We start from the raw sequence: 15,919 nt of genomic DNA, 5'->3' as shown, positions 1-15,919 counted from the left end.
GAGAGAAAAGATACAGCATAACTAGTATGCACTCATGAGTTGTAATGTTTCCTTAGGAGTATAAAAAATAAGTAAATAGAATAAAGAAATATACACAACTCACAATGAGAAACCAAAAAACTCAATGTAGTTTTTGAGTTTCTTACAAAAATGTCAGTGTCTTAGGAAACTGCCCAGTTCCACTTTTATTTTTACAAAGAAAATTAAAAATGTGGGTTTTTAAGTCATCTAAAAACTATCAGTACTCTTAATTAATCGACAGGGTGATTTAAAAGTGGATTTCACTGGATACATTTTCCAGTATATCACACTTTGGCTCCAATCATTTGCAAACAGGAAGTGAACCCAAACATATTCTTTACAATATGTTCGATGCGCCTTCATACGATTGTGTTTGTTGAAAATGAATTTCGCAGCAAAACCCACCCCTTTTAATCTCAGGGGGCGGCCATTTTGTCACTTGCTGTCGAGTGAAAATGACAGCACAGCAACTCTTTTCTCGGTTAAGACATGTGACGTTTGCAAGCTGAACCGTGATTGGTCGTTTCTTGAGCCCTGCGCAACTGTGATGTCAGTCACTCGACAGCAAGTCGCAAAATGGCCGCCCTCTGAGATGGATAAAAACAAGTGGATATTGCTGCTTAATTAATATTCCACAAACTCAATATTAATCAGAATGCTATGTTTAGACTAGAAAGCACGATTGTAAAGAAAAAAAAAAAAGTGTTGGCTTCCCCTTTTGTAAATATTACAGTTCTCTGTTTGTATTCATATTGATTCAAAAATAATTCAGACATAAAACATTCCACACACATTCCCTATCAATCAAAGTGAAGGATGACGGTTCATCAAGAGAACTGCACTCACCGGTGGGCACTTGCAGATGAAGCCATGAGGAGTGTTACTAGCGACTGCACACGTGCCTCCGTTCCTGCAAGGTCTTCCTTTGCAGCCATCAAAAACTTTATCACAACGCTGGCCTGATACACGGAGAGACATTCTTATTGTCTTTGTAGCCAATGACCCACAATACATGCTGGATGTACAATCGCTACCTGTATATCCCGTGCGGCATTCGCAGCGATAACTGTTGGTGAGCTGGATGCAGTTGTAGGAGCCCCTGGGATCACACGGGTCCGACAAGCACTCGTTGACGTCGCCTTCGCAGCGCTCGCCCACGTAGCCCGCCGGACACATGCACTGGTAGCCGCCAATGCGATCCACGCATTTACCATTGTTGAAGCATTTGGGCTCGTGGGTCAGCGGGTCGCTGAACGGGTTGCAATCGTCCAGATTAATCTCGCAGTGGACACCTGAGGGTGATTGAATCGTTGGGTGAACGGTGCAGTTTGATTTCTTACTTTTGGGATATATGGGATGCAATTATGTACCTTGGGTTCCTCTGGGACAAGAGCACTTGTACGTGTTGATGAGATCAATGCAAGTGCCTCCATTTTGACAGGGCTGAGATTGGCATTCATTGATCTCCTTTGAGCAGTTGACACCATGGTAACCAGGGAGACACTGGCAATAGAGAGAAACGTGAGTATTTGTACCCTAAAACGATTTTGTACTTGATGGATCAAGTTCAAAGCCATCACGTACTTCGCAACTGTAGCCTCCGAGATAATCAGTGCACGCGGCTCCGTTGTGGCATGGATTAGGGGAGCACTCGTCCACCTGCTCCTGGCAGTAGCTGCCAGTGTAGCCTGCCTGGCAACGGCAGTAATGCGTGCTTCCGGCATCGAGACACTGGCCCGAATTCCTGCACAGGTGAACCACTTCGACACCTGAAAACACGAAGTTGGCAGTTAATAAATACTAATTGATGAAATGACCGTGTTCATAATGCTAAAGCTTGTGTCTCAAATTATTTTTGTGCTTAATAAAAACCATTGATGGAACATTGTGATTTCCTAGGAATGCCATGGAAATTTAAACATGTGCAGAAATTTATTTCAAAAGAGTTGCAAACTGATATTTATCTGTATCTTAAAAAAATGTGAGAACTCATTAACATGGGCAACACCTTCACATAAATCCATCCATCCATTTTCTTGACCGCTTATTCCTCACAAAGGTCGCAGAGGCTGCTGGAGCCTACTATCTCAGCTGGCTTTGGGCAATAGGCGGGGTACACCCTGAACTGGTTGCCGGCCAATCGCAGCCTTCACATAAATGAATAACATTAATTATTAAACATTAAGTCAACACAATTTCTTGACAATACTGTTCTATGCAACCCCACTAGTCTAAATACAGTATTTTGGTTAATATTATGTTAGTGCAATATGAGTTAAGCAGCAAAATCCAGCAGTTCTTATAAATATCAGAGCTCCAGCACCCCCCACGATCCTTGTGAGGAATAAGCGGTCGAGAAAATGGATGGATGAAACTGGTGGTAGCGCTTCACATGAATGACACAAGAAGTACCTCTTAGCTTCAAAAAGGTTCTTGAACCCTGACTCATAGTAATGACATAAACATTATATAAATTTTTTTTTTTTTTTATCACACATTTTGCTTCCAATCAATGGACATTGTCCTGTGTCTAATAATGTGTGAATCTTGGCCACATGGAGGCCGTATATATCTGTGTACATGAGTTGATTCTCTGTTTTCAAATATCCGTTGCTTAAATATTGATACCACCACATAGAAACTTTTCTTTTGACCCTTTTCATTAGCGTTAAACTAGCGGACCTACAGGCTAAGGTACACGTTGTGAAATTCTCTTACGTTAAGTTTGACTGTGAACTCAAACAGGGAAAGGCAATTAATAGCTTGACGCTTCTTTTTTTGAACTTTTTTTTTCTAATTCCATCTGACGAACTGCTTTTTGTGAATTGAGTTGTGTTCCACAATATAGTGCTCGTAATTCAAATTTTTTGCTTGCGAGACAAAGCAAATACAAATTCTAACTACCTTGCTGCTTGGCCGCAACTTCACAGGACACGCTTGGGATGTCACAGTAGAGGCCAGTCCATCCAGTTTGACACTGGCAGGTGTAGGAGGCCCCCTTTTGCCAGCATGTCCCCCCATTTTTACAGGGGGACGAATCGCACCAACGTATGAGATTCTAGCAAGCAAACAAAGAAATGTTCATTTCAAACCACACAATGGTGACATAGAAACCTGGACGGAGGAGAACTCCCAATACCTGGCAGTTGACGCCCGTGTAACCTGGGGGGCAAGTGCACTTGTACGTTCCAAAACTGTCCAGACACGTACCCCCGTTGAGACACGGTCTGGAATCGCATTCGTTGATGTCATACTGACAGTAGCTGCCGGTAAATCCAGGCAAGCACAGGCAGGTGAAGGCGTTGATGCCATCCGCACAGGTGCCACCGTTAAAGCAAGAGCTAACGAAAGAAAACAGAGTTAAAAATCAAAGTATTTTCTACACATTTGGTCATGTTGGAAGGGGTGCGCTACCTGTCGGTGCAGTCGTTGGTGTTGATCTCACAGTTGATGCCGCTGAAGCCAGGCGGGCAGGTGCACGTGTAGCTGTCGACAAAGTCGGTGCAGTTGGCACCGTTCCGGCAGGGGTTACTTTCGCACTCGTTAATGTCCTGCTCGCATCTGCCGCCGCGGAAGCCGGGAAGGCAGCCGCACGTGAAAGTGCTGATGCCGTCGCGGCACAGACCGCCGTTGCTGCACGGATCTGAAATGCAGAGAATGAGATCATGTTCTTGTGTTTTTCTTATGTTTTTCCAATTTTTTATCCCCTTAAGATTATTTATTTATTTATTGTGGGAGCCAACCCCCGTTTTTACTGGGAAATGCACATTGGAAGTTCATCAGTATTTTTGAGGATTTTTTTGGCTTTACAAAAAAACAAAAAAAACCTCCATTGTATTTCAATGGATCTCAATTATATCTGGACTTTCCCTATTTGCAGATGGCACGTATTTTGACTAGGGATGAGCGAGTACCGATGTTATTAATATCAGAACGATACCAGGCTTATTTTAAGGTATCGGTTCTCATGGAGGCCACTGATACCAGCCACGATACTTAAGGCAAACAAAATCTGATGTAGAATGAATCCTCCTCTGCAGGAGTTGGCGCTATACTGCATTTTGCCACATCAGCAATTCATCATATGCTTCTTGGTTTACAATTCTTTGTCTTTGTGTTAAATTAAATTTTATATATCAAATGTATCAGTTATCAGTGCGTAATCAAAGACTGAATGGAAAATTGTGCCCCCCCCTCCATCTGTTAAGTTCTCCACCCCCACACATTTTAATAATACCCAAAATATAGTTCAAGGTAAAGTAGCAGAACACTACTAAAGTAAAATAATCATCATCAAGGATGATCAGATTTATCGGTCAGGCTCTAATCTCAAAGGTGATTTGATGGTTCAAATGTGATCCTTACTTGGCTTGCAATCATCGACGTCAGTCTCACACTTCTGACCCGTGTAGCCGGGCAGGCACTTGCACTGGTAGCTTCCCATAGTGTTGTGACAAAGGGCCCCATTGCGGCACGGGCTTTTCACGCATTCGTTGATATCAATCTCGCAAGTTTGACCTTGATTTCAAGGAGAGTGTCGTTAATTGCATGATCCACAAGATGCGGCAAAGGCGTCTGGAAAAAGGACAGAAATAGACACCTTGCCAGCCGCCAGGACAGCTGCATGAGAAGCTCTGGTAGTCCTCGGACTCTTTACATAGTCCGCCGTTTTTGCAGGGTCTTGAGTTGCAAGGGGCCAGCAAAGTCTCACAGTTTTCACCTGGGAACAAAAACACACACATTGAAGCCGCTAAGTAAGAGCGCGGGCTCCGGTTTCCATCCATCTTTCCTTATCCATTTCCATGACGACTTAACCAAATAGGAAGGGCTTTCCTGTTTCCTGTTATTGTGCGATCACAGACAGGAAACAGGACGTGGCGGAAATAGGAATGGGGGTGCGGAGCAAGTTCGAGTTCTCCCGCTTCTATTAGCAACTGTGGCACTCTACAACCCCCATTACCCGCCCCTATAGGAAAACACTCATTCTATGTTATCCCTCCAACACAGACTGTCAGATCTTTCCACACAGTGAAGACAAAAACAAGCATCCCTGATACTGGATGAGGTTTAGTAAAACAACACAGGATCAACCTCCTGCGTGGAAAGAAGGAAGATAGCCTTCGTTATCGTCAAATAAAGCAAGCGGCTACATGTCGTACCGATGTAGGGGAGTTGACAGTTGCACTTATATCCTGCCACATCATCCATGCAAGTGCCCTGGTTGAGGCAGGGGTTCGAGGCACACTCGTTGATGTTAGTTTGGCAGTTGGGGCCTGCGGTGATGCGATGAGATTTTGGTTAGATGTCAGAAAAGGAGAACTTGCGCCAATTGGAGTTGTAAGCCGCCATTGGCTTACCTGTGAAGCCCACTCTGCATGTACAGTGGTACCCGCTGGTCATGTCCTTACAGGTTCCTCCGTTCATGCACGGGTTGGACTCGCACTCGTTGTTGTTGATGTCACAATTTGGGCCGCTCCAGCCAGAGTCGCAGGTGCATTTATAGCTACGATGAGAAAAAAAAAATAAAAATAAAAAATCAGCGTTTTCGCCACTCGATTACCACTTTGCAATAAAGCTTGTATCTCACTGAATGGCGAATCCTTGCGAACGTCGCAAATTTCAGGTTTCGTCTATGTTCGTAAAAGGTTGCAAACGTGTTCGCAGTTTTACTTGTGGCAAACATTTTTTCTTTTTGCAATATGTTCAAAACTTCCTTGCAAATGTTTCGCTAACAGTGGCGATGGCAAGTTCTTGCAATTAGTCTTAAGCATTTGTAAACTGTCTTAAGATGCGTCACCAAGGTTCTTTTTGATTCTCCAACGCTAGAGATGATGTAAAGTGGTAAAGGAGTGGAAAATAGTTGCTAATTTTTGCAATACAGCGCCAAATAGCCACTATCTTTCTTTCGCAAACACTTTAATTTGCTATTGTCTGTAAAGGCCGTATCCCACTGAGAAGTGAATATTTGCGACGCAAGCGAGTTGATTTCACGTCAGGGTTCATTCAAGGTCACAACGTTCCCTAAACATTCTCTAAACGTTCGCCAGACATACGCAAACAGTTTTGGTGCTTTTCTTGTCGCTAGGAGGTGAACATCTGTCGAACGCTTAGCGAGCGTTGCGACCTTGAACGAAACTCTGACGTAAAATCAACATTTGATAGCATCGTGAATGATTGCCTCTCAGTGGGATACAGACTTAAAGGGGAAGTCGACCCAATTTATTTATTTTTTTACAATAATATTATAAGCAGCCACACTAGTCTAAATATATTATTCTGTTTAATATTGTGTGAGTGGAATATGAGTTAATTAAGCAGCAAAATCCAGACGTTATTATCCATCTCACGGGGCGGCCATTTTGCCACATACTGTCGACTGAAGATGACATCAATGTTGCTCGGGGCTCACGTAATAACCAATCACAGCGCAGTTTCAGAGCTGTGATTGGTCGTTGCCTGAGCTCTGCCGCCCCCTGAGATGGATAAAAAGGGCCGGATTTTGCAGCATAACTCATATTCCACAAATGGAATATTAATCAGAATGTCATGTTTAGACTAGTGAGGTCACATATAACAACTATTGTCAAGAAATGTTTACAGTTGACTTCCCCTTTAAGCATCACTAAAAGTCACTCATTTTATTACAACATTCTTCAGAAAAGTTGATGTATCCAACATTCGCTACTTGAGATATGTTCTTAACCCAAGACACGAGTCTATTGCTCACCCGTTAATGAGGTCCTGGCATCGGCCGTGGATGCACGGATTGCTGCCGCATTCATCCACCTGGGACAAGCAGGTGATGTCGTTGTAGCCCTCCGGGCAGAGGCAGGTGAAGCTATTGATGCCGTCCACGCACGTGCCGCCGTTGTGACACGGATTGATGGCGCAGTCGTCGATGTTGATGTTGCACATTGTTCCTGAAAGGATGAGACGAGTGATTCTTCAACTGCAAAAATGTGAGATTTTCATCGTGCGAATGCCTGTACATGAATTTCTTCACAGCTGGACACTCTGCTCTGCGTTGTGGTATTCTTTGAGCCCCCCCCATTGAGGTGAACAGTGCGGCTTTTTGGACAATAGAGAGTTAACACTAAAAACTCCCTGAGCGTTCAATTGAAAAGAGCAGGAGCTGCTCAGTGTGTGCCTGGCCTGGTGGCCCCTGGGGGGCTTTTTCTGCCTGGACCCCATTTGATTGAATGGCAGCCTGTTGAATAGGCAGAAGGAGCGTTTGGGCGGGAGGAGGGGGGAGGAGCTGCTAGGAAGGAGGGGGGGGGGGGGGTATTCTCACACACACCACCCCCCAGTCAAGGGACACCTAACCTCACAAGGCTTGTTTACAGGGACAGAAGGCCAGACCCATTTCACACACGGCCGAGTAACAATTAACCCCCCTCCAGATCCTCTACCCTCCTCCCTTACTCTTCATCAATCAGGAGGGGTGGGGCCTAACCGTCTCATCATCATATTACAATAGTCCTCTGTCCCCTTGCGTCTCCGTCCCGCCGTGCCCTCCGCGCTCCCCATCTCGACACAGAAAGACAGAGGGGACGAGGGGGAAGGGGGGAGACGCACGGCAGCCTGCGCGCACACACTTGGTCCTGGCTTGCCCTCTTTTAGCATAATCACACACACATTACCAGTCAGAACCGGTTCTGTCGGGCCAAGAACGCCTGACTAGAACACCATGCAATCACACAACAAATGTTATTAAACTCCCTTCAGACTTTTAAGGCTCGTGTTACAAACTTTTTTCAAACGTGTTTTTTTTTTTTTTTTTTGCATGGATTGGGTTGGGAAGAGTGGTTCTTTCAAGCCGCCTCCCCCACACAAACCCCATCACACACAGGCAACCTGACACCATTGTTCCGCCAGAGCGAGCCCGCCAGCCACCTGTCCCATCCGCCCCTCCTTATGCTTGGGGGACCACCCCCAACACACCTGTAAACTCCAACCAGCGCTCACCTGTGTAGCCCGGCTCACACGCACACTCGTAGCCGTTGATTTTGTCGATGCACCTCCCGTAGTCGCAGGGGTGGCTCTTGCAGTCGTCCAGGTTGATCTCGCAGTTGAAACCTGAAAAGTGAGGAGCAAATTAAGCACCTTGTATTTGTTTAAGTGGAAGTCAACAACAAAAAAATCTTTACGATATGTTCTATTCTAAGCGCCACGGAATTCTGATTAATACTACGTTTGTCGAACCAGTTCAGGGTGTACCCCGCCCGCCCGAAGCCAGCTGGGATAGGCTCCAGCACCCCCGCGACCCTTGTGAGGAGTAAGCAGTCAAGAAAATGGATGGATGGATGGACTACGTTTGTCGAATATTAATTAAGCAGCAAAATTCACCCGTTTTTATCTATCTCAGGGGGCGGCCATTTTGCCACTTGCTGTCGACTGAAAGTGACATCACAGTTGCTCAGGGCTCAGGTAACGACCAATCACGGCTCAGCTATTTTCTAGGTTTGGTCATGTGATGTTTGCAATCTGAGCCGTGAACGAGCTTTGAACCTGAGCTCTTGCTACTGTGATGGGAAGGTTATTAGAGTTTTGGAATTTTCGTTTTGGTTAGTTTTTATTTCGTTTTGAGGGTTTTTTTGTTTGTTTTTTAATTGAGTTAATTCTAATTACTTTTCAGGGTGGTTCTGTTAGTTTTTATTAGTTTATTTATTTAAAAAATGCTTAGTTTTAGTTTGGTTTTAGTTGTTTTCAATATTAGTCTTTCCTTTTTTGTAAAAAAAAAAAATAGTGCATTACTTGTGCACCATATTTAACGAACAACATGGTAAAATAAACAAGTAACTAATTTCTTACCTAGCGTTGCATTTCGCCTGAGTTAAATGAAAAAGTAGGCGAGCTAAGCCATTGGATCCAAAAGTCAAGCATGCAAAATTGTCGTCCAGGGGTGACGTCATCTTTTGGTGCTTTTCTATTGGCTGCTGCAAGACAACGTCACTTCTGTGTGACACACTTTCAAACGTCCTTATTCCGGTTATATCATAGCAAAATAAATATGCCCAAAATCATATTTAAAATCATCCCGAAAGGCTCATGCATTAAATTAATTACCAAAGACTAAAACGAAGGACATTTTCGCTAGAAATGTAGTTAGTTTTAGTTATCTTTGTAGACATAACATGTAGTTCAGTTAATTTCATTTTTAAAACATTTTCGTTTTTATGAAACGGTTTTTTGAATTTTAGTTTTTTCATTAGTTTTCGTTAACTAAAATAACCTTGCTGTGATGTCATTTTCAGTCGACAGAAAGTGGCAAGTGCCCCCCCCCCATGGGGGCTGGAAACAGGTGGATTTGGGTGCTTAATTCATATTCCACAAATACAATAATTGATCAGAATAGTGTGTTTAGACTAGTGGGGCTGCATAGAACATATTGTCAGGAACATTTTTGGATTGTCTTCCCCTTCATATCAACATTGTGATGAGGTCTCACCCGCGGTGCCTTTGGGGCAGGAACAGATGTACGTGTTCTCTCTATCCTGGCAAGTGCCGCCGTTCTTGCAGGGCTGGCTCAGACACTCGTTGATGTTGGTCTCGCACAGGCGGCCCGTGTAGCCAGGACGGCAGTAGCATGTAAACGAGGCCAGGCCGTCCTTGCAGGTGCCGTAGTGACAGGGGTCCGAATAGCACTCGTTGATGTCGGTTTCGCAATGTTGCCCTGTGTAACCTGTAATCAAAGACAAATGGAGTGTTACGCCAAGTGGAAAAATCACAAAAATATACAAAGGAGACAGCAAAAAAAAAAAAAAAAAAAGATGGTGTACCTTCAGCACATTCGCATGTGTACTTGTTGGGACCATCAGTACACTTTGCTCCATTTTTACAAGGAGTGCTGGCACACTCATCGATATCCACCTGGCACAGATTCCCTGAAAATCCTGCAGGTGCAATTCAACAATAGACACTTTGTACATAGCTAAGAAAAGTAAGAAGTAATGAAGCACTCCACAACTACACAACTCAAAGCCCCTCCCTCTCCCCCAGTGCACCAACAAGTTTCATTCAGACAACACAATAGGCTCAGGCTGGCGAGCCATAAACCAATCCCTGCCCCCGGTTTTGGCGCTAAACCCAAGCACAAACTCCCATGCCCGCCAAACATGCTAATGTTTCTCTCAGTGAGGGTGGTAAGCCATTTGTTTAACTTCTTTCCAAGAGCCATATATAGTTAAGCATAATCATTAACAGAAAGCTTAATGATCCACTCTTGTTGCATATAATGACTGAAAAGAAAATGAGATTCCAAGGAATTTTCTCAGGTATTTTCTCACCTTGTAGACACTCGCAATGGAAGGAGTTTATCTTGTCGACACATTTTCCGCTGTTGAGACAAGGCTGGCTGGCACACTCATCCGTGTTGATATGGCAGAATACACCCTCGTAACCTGAACAGGGGAAAACCATACATAGTCCTCCTTTCTTGATATATATATATTTTTTTCAGAATTCCTGAATGCTCATACCTGGCATGCAGATGCAATGAAATCCTCCGATCTGATCCAGGCAGGTGGCGTCGTTGTGGCACGGGTTAGACATGCACTCGTTGACATCCATCTCGCATCGGGGGCCCTCGTATCCCTGAAGACACTTACACTGGAACGAGCCTTTGGTGTTGAGACAGCGACCGCCATGCTCGCAAGGGTTGGCACCTGAAAAGTGCAAAATATGTCACACGTTTGCGTAAGAACTGAATTCGGAGGACGAAGAAAGCGGACGTACCAAGAGAGCACTCGTCGATGTCTAGGTTGCAGGCGGACCCAGTGTACCCCGGCGGACAAGTGCAGATCGCCTTCCCGTTTACTGGGTTAGTGTCACAGTTGGAGCCTTTCTGGCACGGATTGCTGATGCATGCGTCATCCAGGTGGCACAGTAAACCTACAAGCCCCAGAGAGAACGCCATTTGCATTAAGACATCACACTATCAGAAAGTAATGAAGTACAAATACTGTTGCTGGGCATGGCAGAGAGTTTAATCTGGAAAAAAAAAAAAAAAAAAAAACTTGCAAGAAACGTGTATTTTTTTCAACTGTTATTTCACAATGCTAGCAAAACCATGAGAATATGTTATACAAGTTAAGCCAATGCTATAATAAGTTAGCATAAATGTCACACCTATGCTATATAGACCTTGGTTTAAAAAAAACAACACGTGTAACCTGATTTTTTTTTTCTCTCAGTGAATGCTAGGGGCGTGCTCAAAAAATCGATACGGCAATATATCGTTGCAGGCCTCATCACAATACACATATCGATACGCAGGCGTCAGAATCGATATTGCTCGTTACCTTTAAATAGGCAGTTAACGTTTGCCTTTGCAGCTTGCATTGTACCTAAAAAATAAAACCCAGCAGCATCTTTGAAGTTAATTGCCTTCAATTAATGCAAAAATAGCTCACCAGTGATTGGACACTGTCTCTTGCTAAGAAAAATGAAAGCAGACGAAGAATATCAACATTTATTTACTTATAAACTTAACATGTCACGTGTCTCATGTGGGATACATCTGTATCGCAATACGTATCGTATCGTGGCCCCTGTATCGTGATACGTATCGTATCGTGAGGTTGGCGGCAATACCCAGCCCTAGTGAATGCGTTGTGTCTTGTGCCTAAAAACCAGCAGTCTTCCCATCTAACAAAAAGCAAAAAACAAACAAGCAAACAAACAAACAAACAAACAAACAAACAAACAAAAATATACAACTAAGGGTATTTTTTTCAGTTGTTATCATAAGCTACTTTTGCATTGGCTACACTTTAGCATTGTTTGGCTATTAATTTCACAACAACCAAAAGTATGGTAACATGTTTTAATAGAATGGCTAAAACAATGCCCGGTGACACACTTAGCCTTCTGGCATGAGTCCCCATTCACCCATGATAAAAGAGTTTGAGCGCCTTCGTTTGCAACAGTGGTTATCTGGTGCAATTGTGAGTTATTTTGTTCTTATAATGAGGCCCAAGCCTGTTAGCTTGTAAGCTATCTGGGTCCTAGTGCCTCTCTTAGTAATGTGACAAAAAAGCCCCGGAGGTTTAAAGTAAATATATTCAAACATGTTATTATGTAAGATGCAAGACCAAGTAACATCCATCTTCCAGGTTGTGTAATTCTAGTTTGACCACAGTCTTTTATTTTTTACTCATGTATTTGTCTGTCTACTTAAGTAGAGAACGTGATTTATTTTGCCATCTGTGGTAAGAAGGTTCGTACCTGTTCGCCCATGCGGACACTCGCAGAAGAAGGAGGCCACGCGGTCATGACAGGTGGCGCCATGGTAACAGGCGGCGCTGGCGCAGTCGTCGATGTTCTCGCGGCAGTCGTCACCTGTCCAGCCGTTGACGCAAACGCAGTGGTAGCTCCCGTGCGTGTCGTGGCAGGTGCCCCCGTTCTGACACGCGTTGGGCATCAACTCGCACTCGTCCACGTTCTCGGTGCAGTATTGACCTGGTGATGAGTTACAGGTGGAACAGCCATGGCAAGTCGTCAGGGTCAGCAAGGTCTTTTCTGATGGCCTTGACCATTAAATTGAATTCAAGATTTCCTAAAAGTCTTTCCTATTCTAGTCTAGTCCATTCTCTTGATTGTGTAGCATTTCTCTTGGATGCACTGCTTCATAAAAATACATTTTTTTGTCCAATTATATTTCAGTTTGTCATCCTGTTAATATTGCAGTATCATGGTATTAAAATTACAGTTCTGAATGTATAAAAAAAAAAATGGCATATGGGTGAATAAAAAACAGCATTGTCCCAGCATTGAACACAATTTATTCAATTTGTAAACAAATACACACTATTACAGAAGAAACATGTACCAAGTTAAGTTTCAATAAATAAATAAATAAATAAATAAATGTGAGCATTCTTCTTCTATTCTAATTCTTAGTAAGTCACAGTGTCCTATCACTGGTGAGCTATTTTTTGAAAAAGACTTGTGGGCTACTCATGTTATCCTTGGGGCTAAATTGTACCCGCTGGCACCATTATTTTTTTTTTTTCAGAGAAAAACACATCAGTGTTTGCAATGCAGTGTCTCGTTTGTATTTTTACCTCCTTCCTTCTCAACGTAACTGCTCACCAAGAAGGAGAAAAATAAAAGTTTCTTGGAGGCAAATAACTTAAAGAGATTAGTAGGTATGTTTACTCCACCTTGCAATCAGCCTATCATATTGTGATCTGGTTAGACATCCCCTCAAAAAAAGACAAGAGCTCATTGCCCATGAAAAACAGTATTAGCGGTTATTGAAACGTTCACTTCCTTACCAGTAATCAGCCCATGCATACATCATAGTACTTTTTACTCCTTTGCTGATAGGTTAGCTCACCTGTGTAATGAGGTGGACATTGGCAGTTGTAGGTGTTGACTCCGTCGACACATACGCCGCCATTCTGACAGCTGTGGCCTGGGCAGTCATCGATGTTGTGCTCACAGTTCGGACCCATGAATCCTGATAACACAGTGAGGATGCCATTAGGCAAAGAACGACTTCAGCCACATTTGAGGGGAGTTTATTGCCGATTCCTTGTTTCTTCGGCTTATCTTTAGCACTTAAGATGAAGATAAGTACTCTCTCCTCGTGGCAGATTGCTTTAAAGCTATAGTGTGGCGTGTGTGTCTACTCCAAAAGACATGCATGGGTGTTTTATAGCCACAATAGTATGATTAATTATCGACCCGTGGCTCAACCTAGCTTCGCTATCTCACCACATTCCAGCACGGACTCCCGCAAGAGTCACACAGCATGGCTTCAACTTTAACACACAACTGCTGCACAATTCTTCATTCTGCAAAATAACGCAGCTGTAATAATACTGATGCCTTTTGACATAAAGTATGAAAAAAAAATAAAAAATTGTGATAAACTTTAGCAATACAGTTTCAAATGTTATGGCTGTTAACATTGTATATAGTGTATATTGTTTTGAGGCTGCGAGGTATGGTGAATTTTAGTCAGGAAAAAAACAGCTACTGTAAAATATGGTGGATAACATATTATATGGGTGTATTATACAAGGGTACGTGTTATTCAATGGATTTTACGGAATTTACAGAACTTAAAAAGTAGTTGCACGTTTGTTGCGTGGTTATCGAAGGGAAACGTCTGCACCGCGGCTTCCTGCCGTCGTTCCACTTGCTCAGATTTGATTCCAAGCTTCAAAATGACCATGTGTAGTAGAAGACCGAGCAGAACTGTCGACTGCTCAGCTGCTTCCAATTAACATCCCTTACCCGCCAGACAGCTGCACTCGTAGATGGTGTCCCCCTTCTGGACGCAGATGCCCCCGTTCTGGCACGGCGAGGGGCTGCACGGCACGTAGCGGGTCTCGCAGTGCAGCCCGGTGTGGTCCTGAGGGCAGCGGCAGTGGTAAGAGCCCACCTCGTTGACGCAGACGCCGCCGTTGAGGCAGGGCATTGGGCTCTGAGCGCACTCGTTGACGTCTTGCTTGCAGGTTTGACCGTGGAAGGCCGGAGGGCAGGTGCAGATGAAGTTGGAATCGAAGGCCGAGCACTGGCCGCCATTTGCGCACGGGTTTGAAGCGCATGGGTTTGATTGTTGGCATGTTTTGCCTGCAAAGCCACAGACAACATTAAGAATTCCAGTTTTATTTCAGATAGTAATCCCAAATAAAGAGTGGGACTGAGCCCTGCATAGTGAATTGAATGTAAATTAATGATAGAACGTTTTTTCCAAGGCAGATACCGATACCGATATTTCAAGTCGATATTCATTTGCAGTAAAAGTGAAAATATTAGCATTAATTTTTTTTTAAATTGTCTATATTTTTTTCTTTTAATTTGAAACATATAAAGAATTGACAGCTTTATTTTAAAATGCTAACAAAAAAATTGCAGGGAGCCTCCAGAGTCAGCAGCATGTGTTACGCTAAATTAAAAACTAAGCACGTAAATTGTTCCCTAACGTTTTCTACTGTAAATAAAGTTTTCCAAAATTTCAACAATTTCTTAATTTGAAAATGTTTTCTTTTTTTTAAGTGTAGGGAGTTCCCTGTGTCAACTTAATTTTTTTTATAAAATACCTTTGCAAACATTCATCGCTCAGTGAGTTACCAGCTTCATCGACCTTCAGATTCGTAAAAAGGCCGATGCCGATATTTGGCATTTTTACAAATATCGACTGACTATCTCTAATGGAAATGTTTCCTTTTGAGGGTCCTACCTGACCAACCAGGTGGGCAGCGGCAACGGAAGGCCGTGGGCGTGATGAGGTCGCACGTTCCGCCGTTGCGACAGGGCGAGCTCATGCAGGCGTGGTTGGTCGGCGTGAGGCACAGGCGGTCGGTGAATCCCGGCCGACACATGCAGCGGAAGTCGAAGGTGTTGCCGTGGGAGACGGCACGACACTCGCCACCGTTGCGGCACGGCGACGGGCTGCACGGGCTGGGAAATTGACATCGGTTGCCTACGTAGTCACTGGGACACCTGGTGAGTAGAAAGCGGGCCTTTTAATTGGAGGGAAATGGCTCGATTGTGTAAAAAAATACAGTGATAAGACAGGCTAAGTTAAGATTGCAGATAGTACCCAGCAAAGGTTGGAGACTTCAACAATAACTCGGGGTTGCTAAAATCTTACCATAGTCCTGTTTTTCTTTATTGTTTGTAAGTACAGCTGAATCACTGTACAGTAATATGCTAATAGCATGCTATAACTGCCATTAGCATTAATGTCATGTCAAGTCAAGTGGCAGTAGTTGCTAATTCTACACTAAAAACTCTTGTTACTCAGATGAGGAGTTTCAGTAAAATAAAACAATGCCATCCATATAAAAGAAATTAGCGAAAAATAACAAAAATCTGCACATAATTGATACCCATTGACTGTATTGGAGAGAAAAAAAACATGTAATAATTTATTTACCTTTAG

The 15,919-nt window shown here is 43.5% G+C and overlaps 1 protein-coding gene across 1 annotated transcript in view; it reads right to left on the bottom strand.

Moving 5' to 3' along the window:
* Nucleotides 1–15,919, bottom strand: part of notch1a (notch receptor 1a) — a 35,767-nt gene that overhangs the window by 8,936 nt on the left and 10,912 nt on the right. The window contains exons 3-24 of the mRNA XM_077497576.1: nucleotides 15,215–15,477; nucleotides 14,266–14,604; nucleotides 13,361–13,483; nucleotides 12,247–12,480; nucleotides 10,756–10,911; nucleotides 10,500–10,685; nucleotides 10,308–10,421; nucleotides 9,801–9,914; nucleotides 9,470–9,703; nucleotides 7,987–8,097; nucleotides 6,749–6,941; nucleotides 5,379–5,524; nucleotides 5,181–5,294; nucleotides 4,622–4,741; nucleotides 4,387–4,539; nucleotides 3,436–3,664; nucleotides 3,161–3,362; nucleotides 2,926–3,079; nucleotides 1,606–1,790; nucleotides 1,392–1,524; nucleotides 1,056–1,313; nucleotides 868–980 (exon numbers count right to left, since the gene is read on the bottom strand). Coding sequence (XP_077353702.1) covers nucleotides 868–980; nucleotides 1,056–1,313; nucleotides 1,392–1,524; nucleotides 1,606–1,790; nucleotides 2,926–3,079; nucleotides 3,161–3,362; nucleotides 3,436–3,664; nucleotides 4,387–4,539; nucleotides 4,622–4,741; nucleotides 5,181–5,294; nucleotides 5,379–5,524; nucleotides 6,749–6,941; nucleotides 7,987–8,097; nucleotides 9,470–9,703; nucleotides 9,801–9,914; nucleotides 10,308–10,421; nucleotides 10,500–10,685; nucleotides 10,756–10,911; nucleotides 12,247–12,480; nucleotides 13,361–13,483; nucleotides 14,266–14,604; nucleotides 15,215–15,477 — 3,874 coding nt within the window. The remainder of the gene's footprint in view (nucleotides 1–867; nucleotides 981–1,055; nucleotides 1,314–1,391; nucleotides 1,525–1,605; nucleotides 1,791–2,925; nucleotides 3,080–3,160; nucleotides 3,363–3,435; nucleotides 3,665–4,386; nucleotides 4,540–4,621; nucleotides 4,742–5,180; nucleotides 5,295–5,378; nucleotides 5,525–6,748; nucleotides 6,942–7,986; nucleotides 8,098–9,469; nucleotides 9,704–9,800; nucleotides 9,915–10,307; nucleotides 10,422–10,499; nucleotides 10,686–10,755; nucleotides 10,912–12,246; nucleotides 12,481–13,360; nucleotides 13,484–14,265; nucleotides 14,605–15,214; nucleotides 15,478–15,919) is intronic.

The sequence above is a fragment of the Festucalex cinctus genome, chromosome 15, assembly GCF_051991245.1.
Source record: "Festucalex cinctus isolate MCC-2025b chromosome 15, RoL_Fcin_1.0, whole genome shotgun sequence".
Classification (NCBI taxonomy): domain Eukaryota; kingdom Metazoa; phylum Chordata; class Actinopteri; order Syngnathiformes; family Syngnathidae; genus Festucalex; species Festucalex cinctus.
Note: the sequence above shows the minus strand (reverse complement) of the source record. Positions and strands in the feature narration are given on the sequence as shown.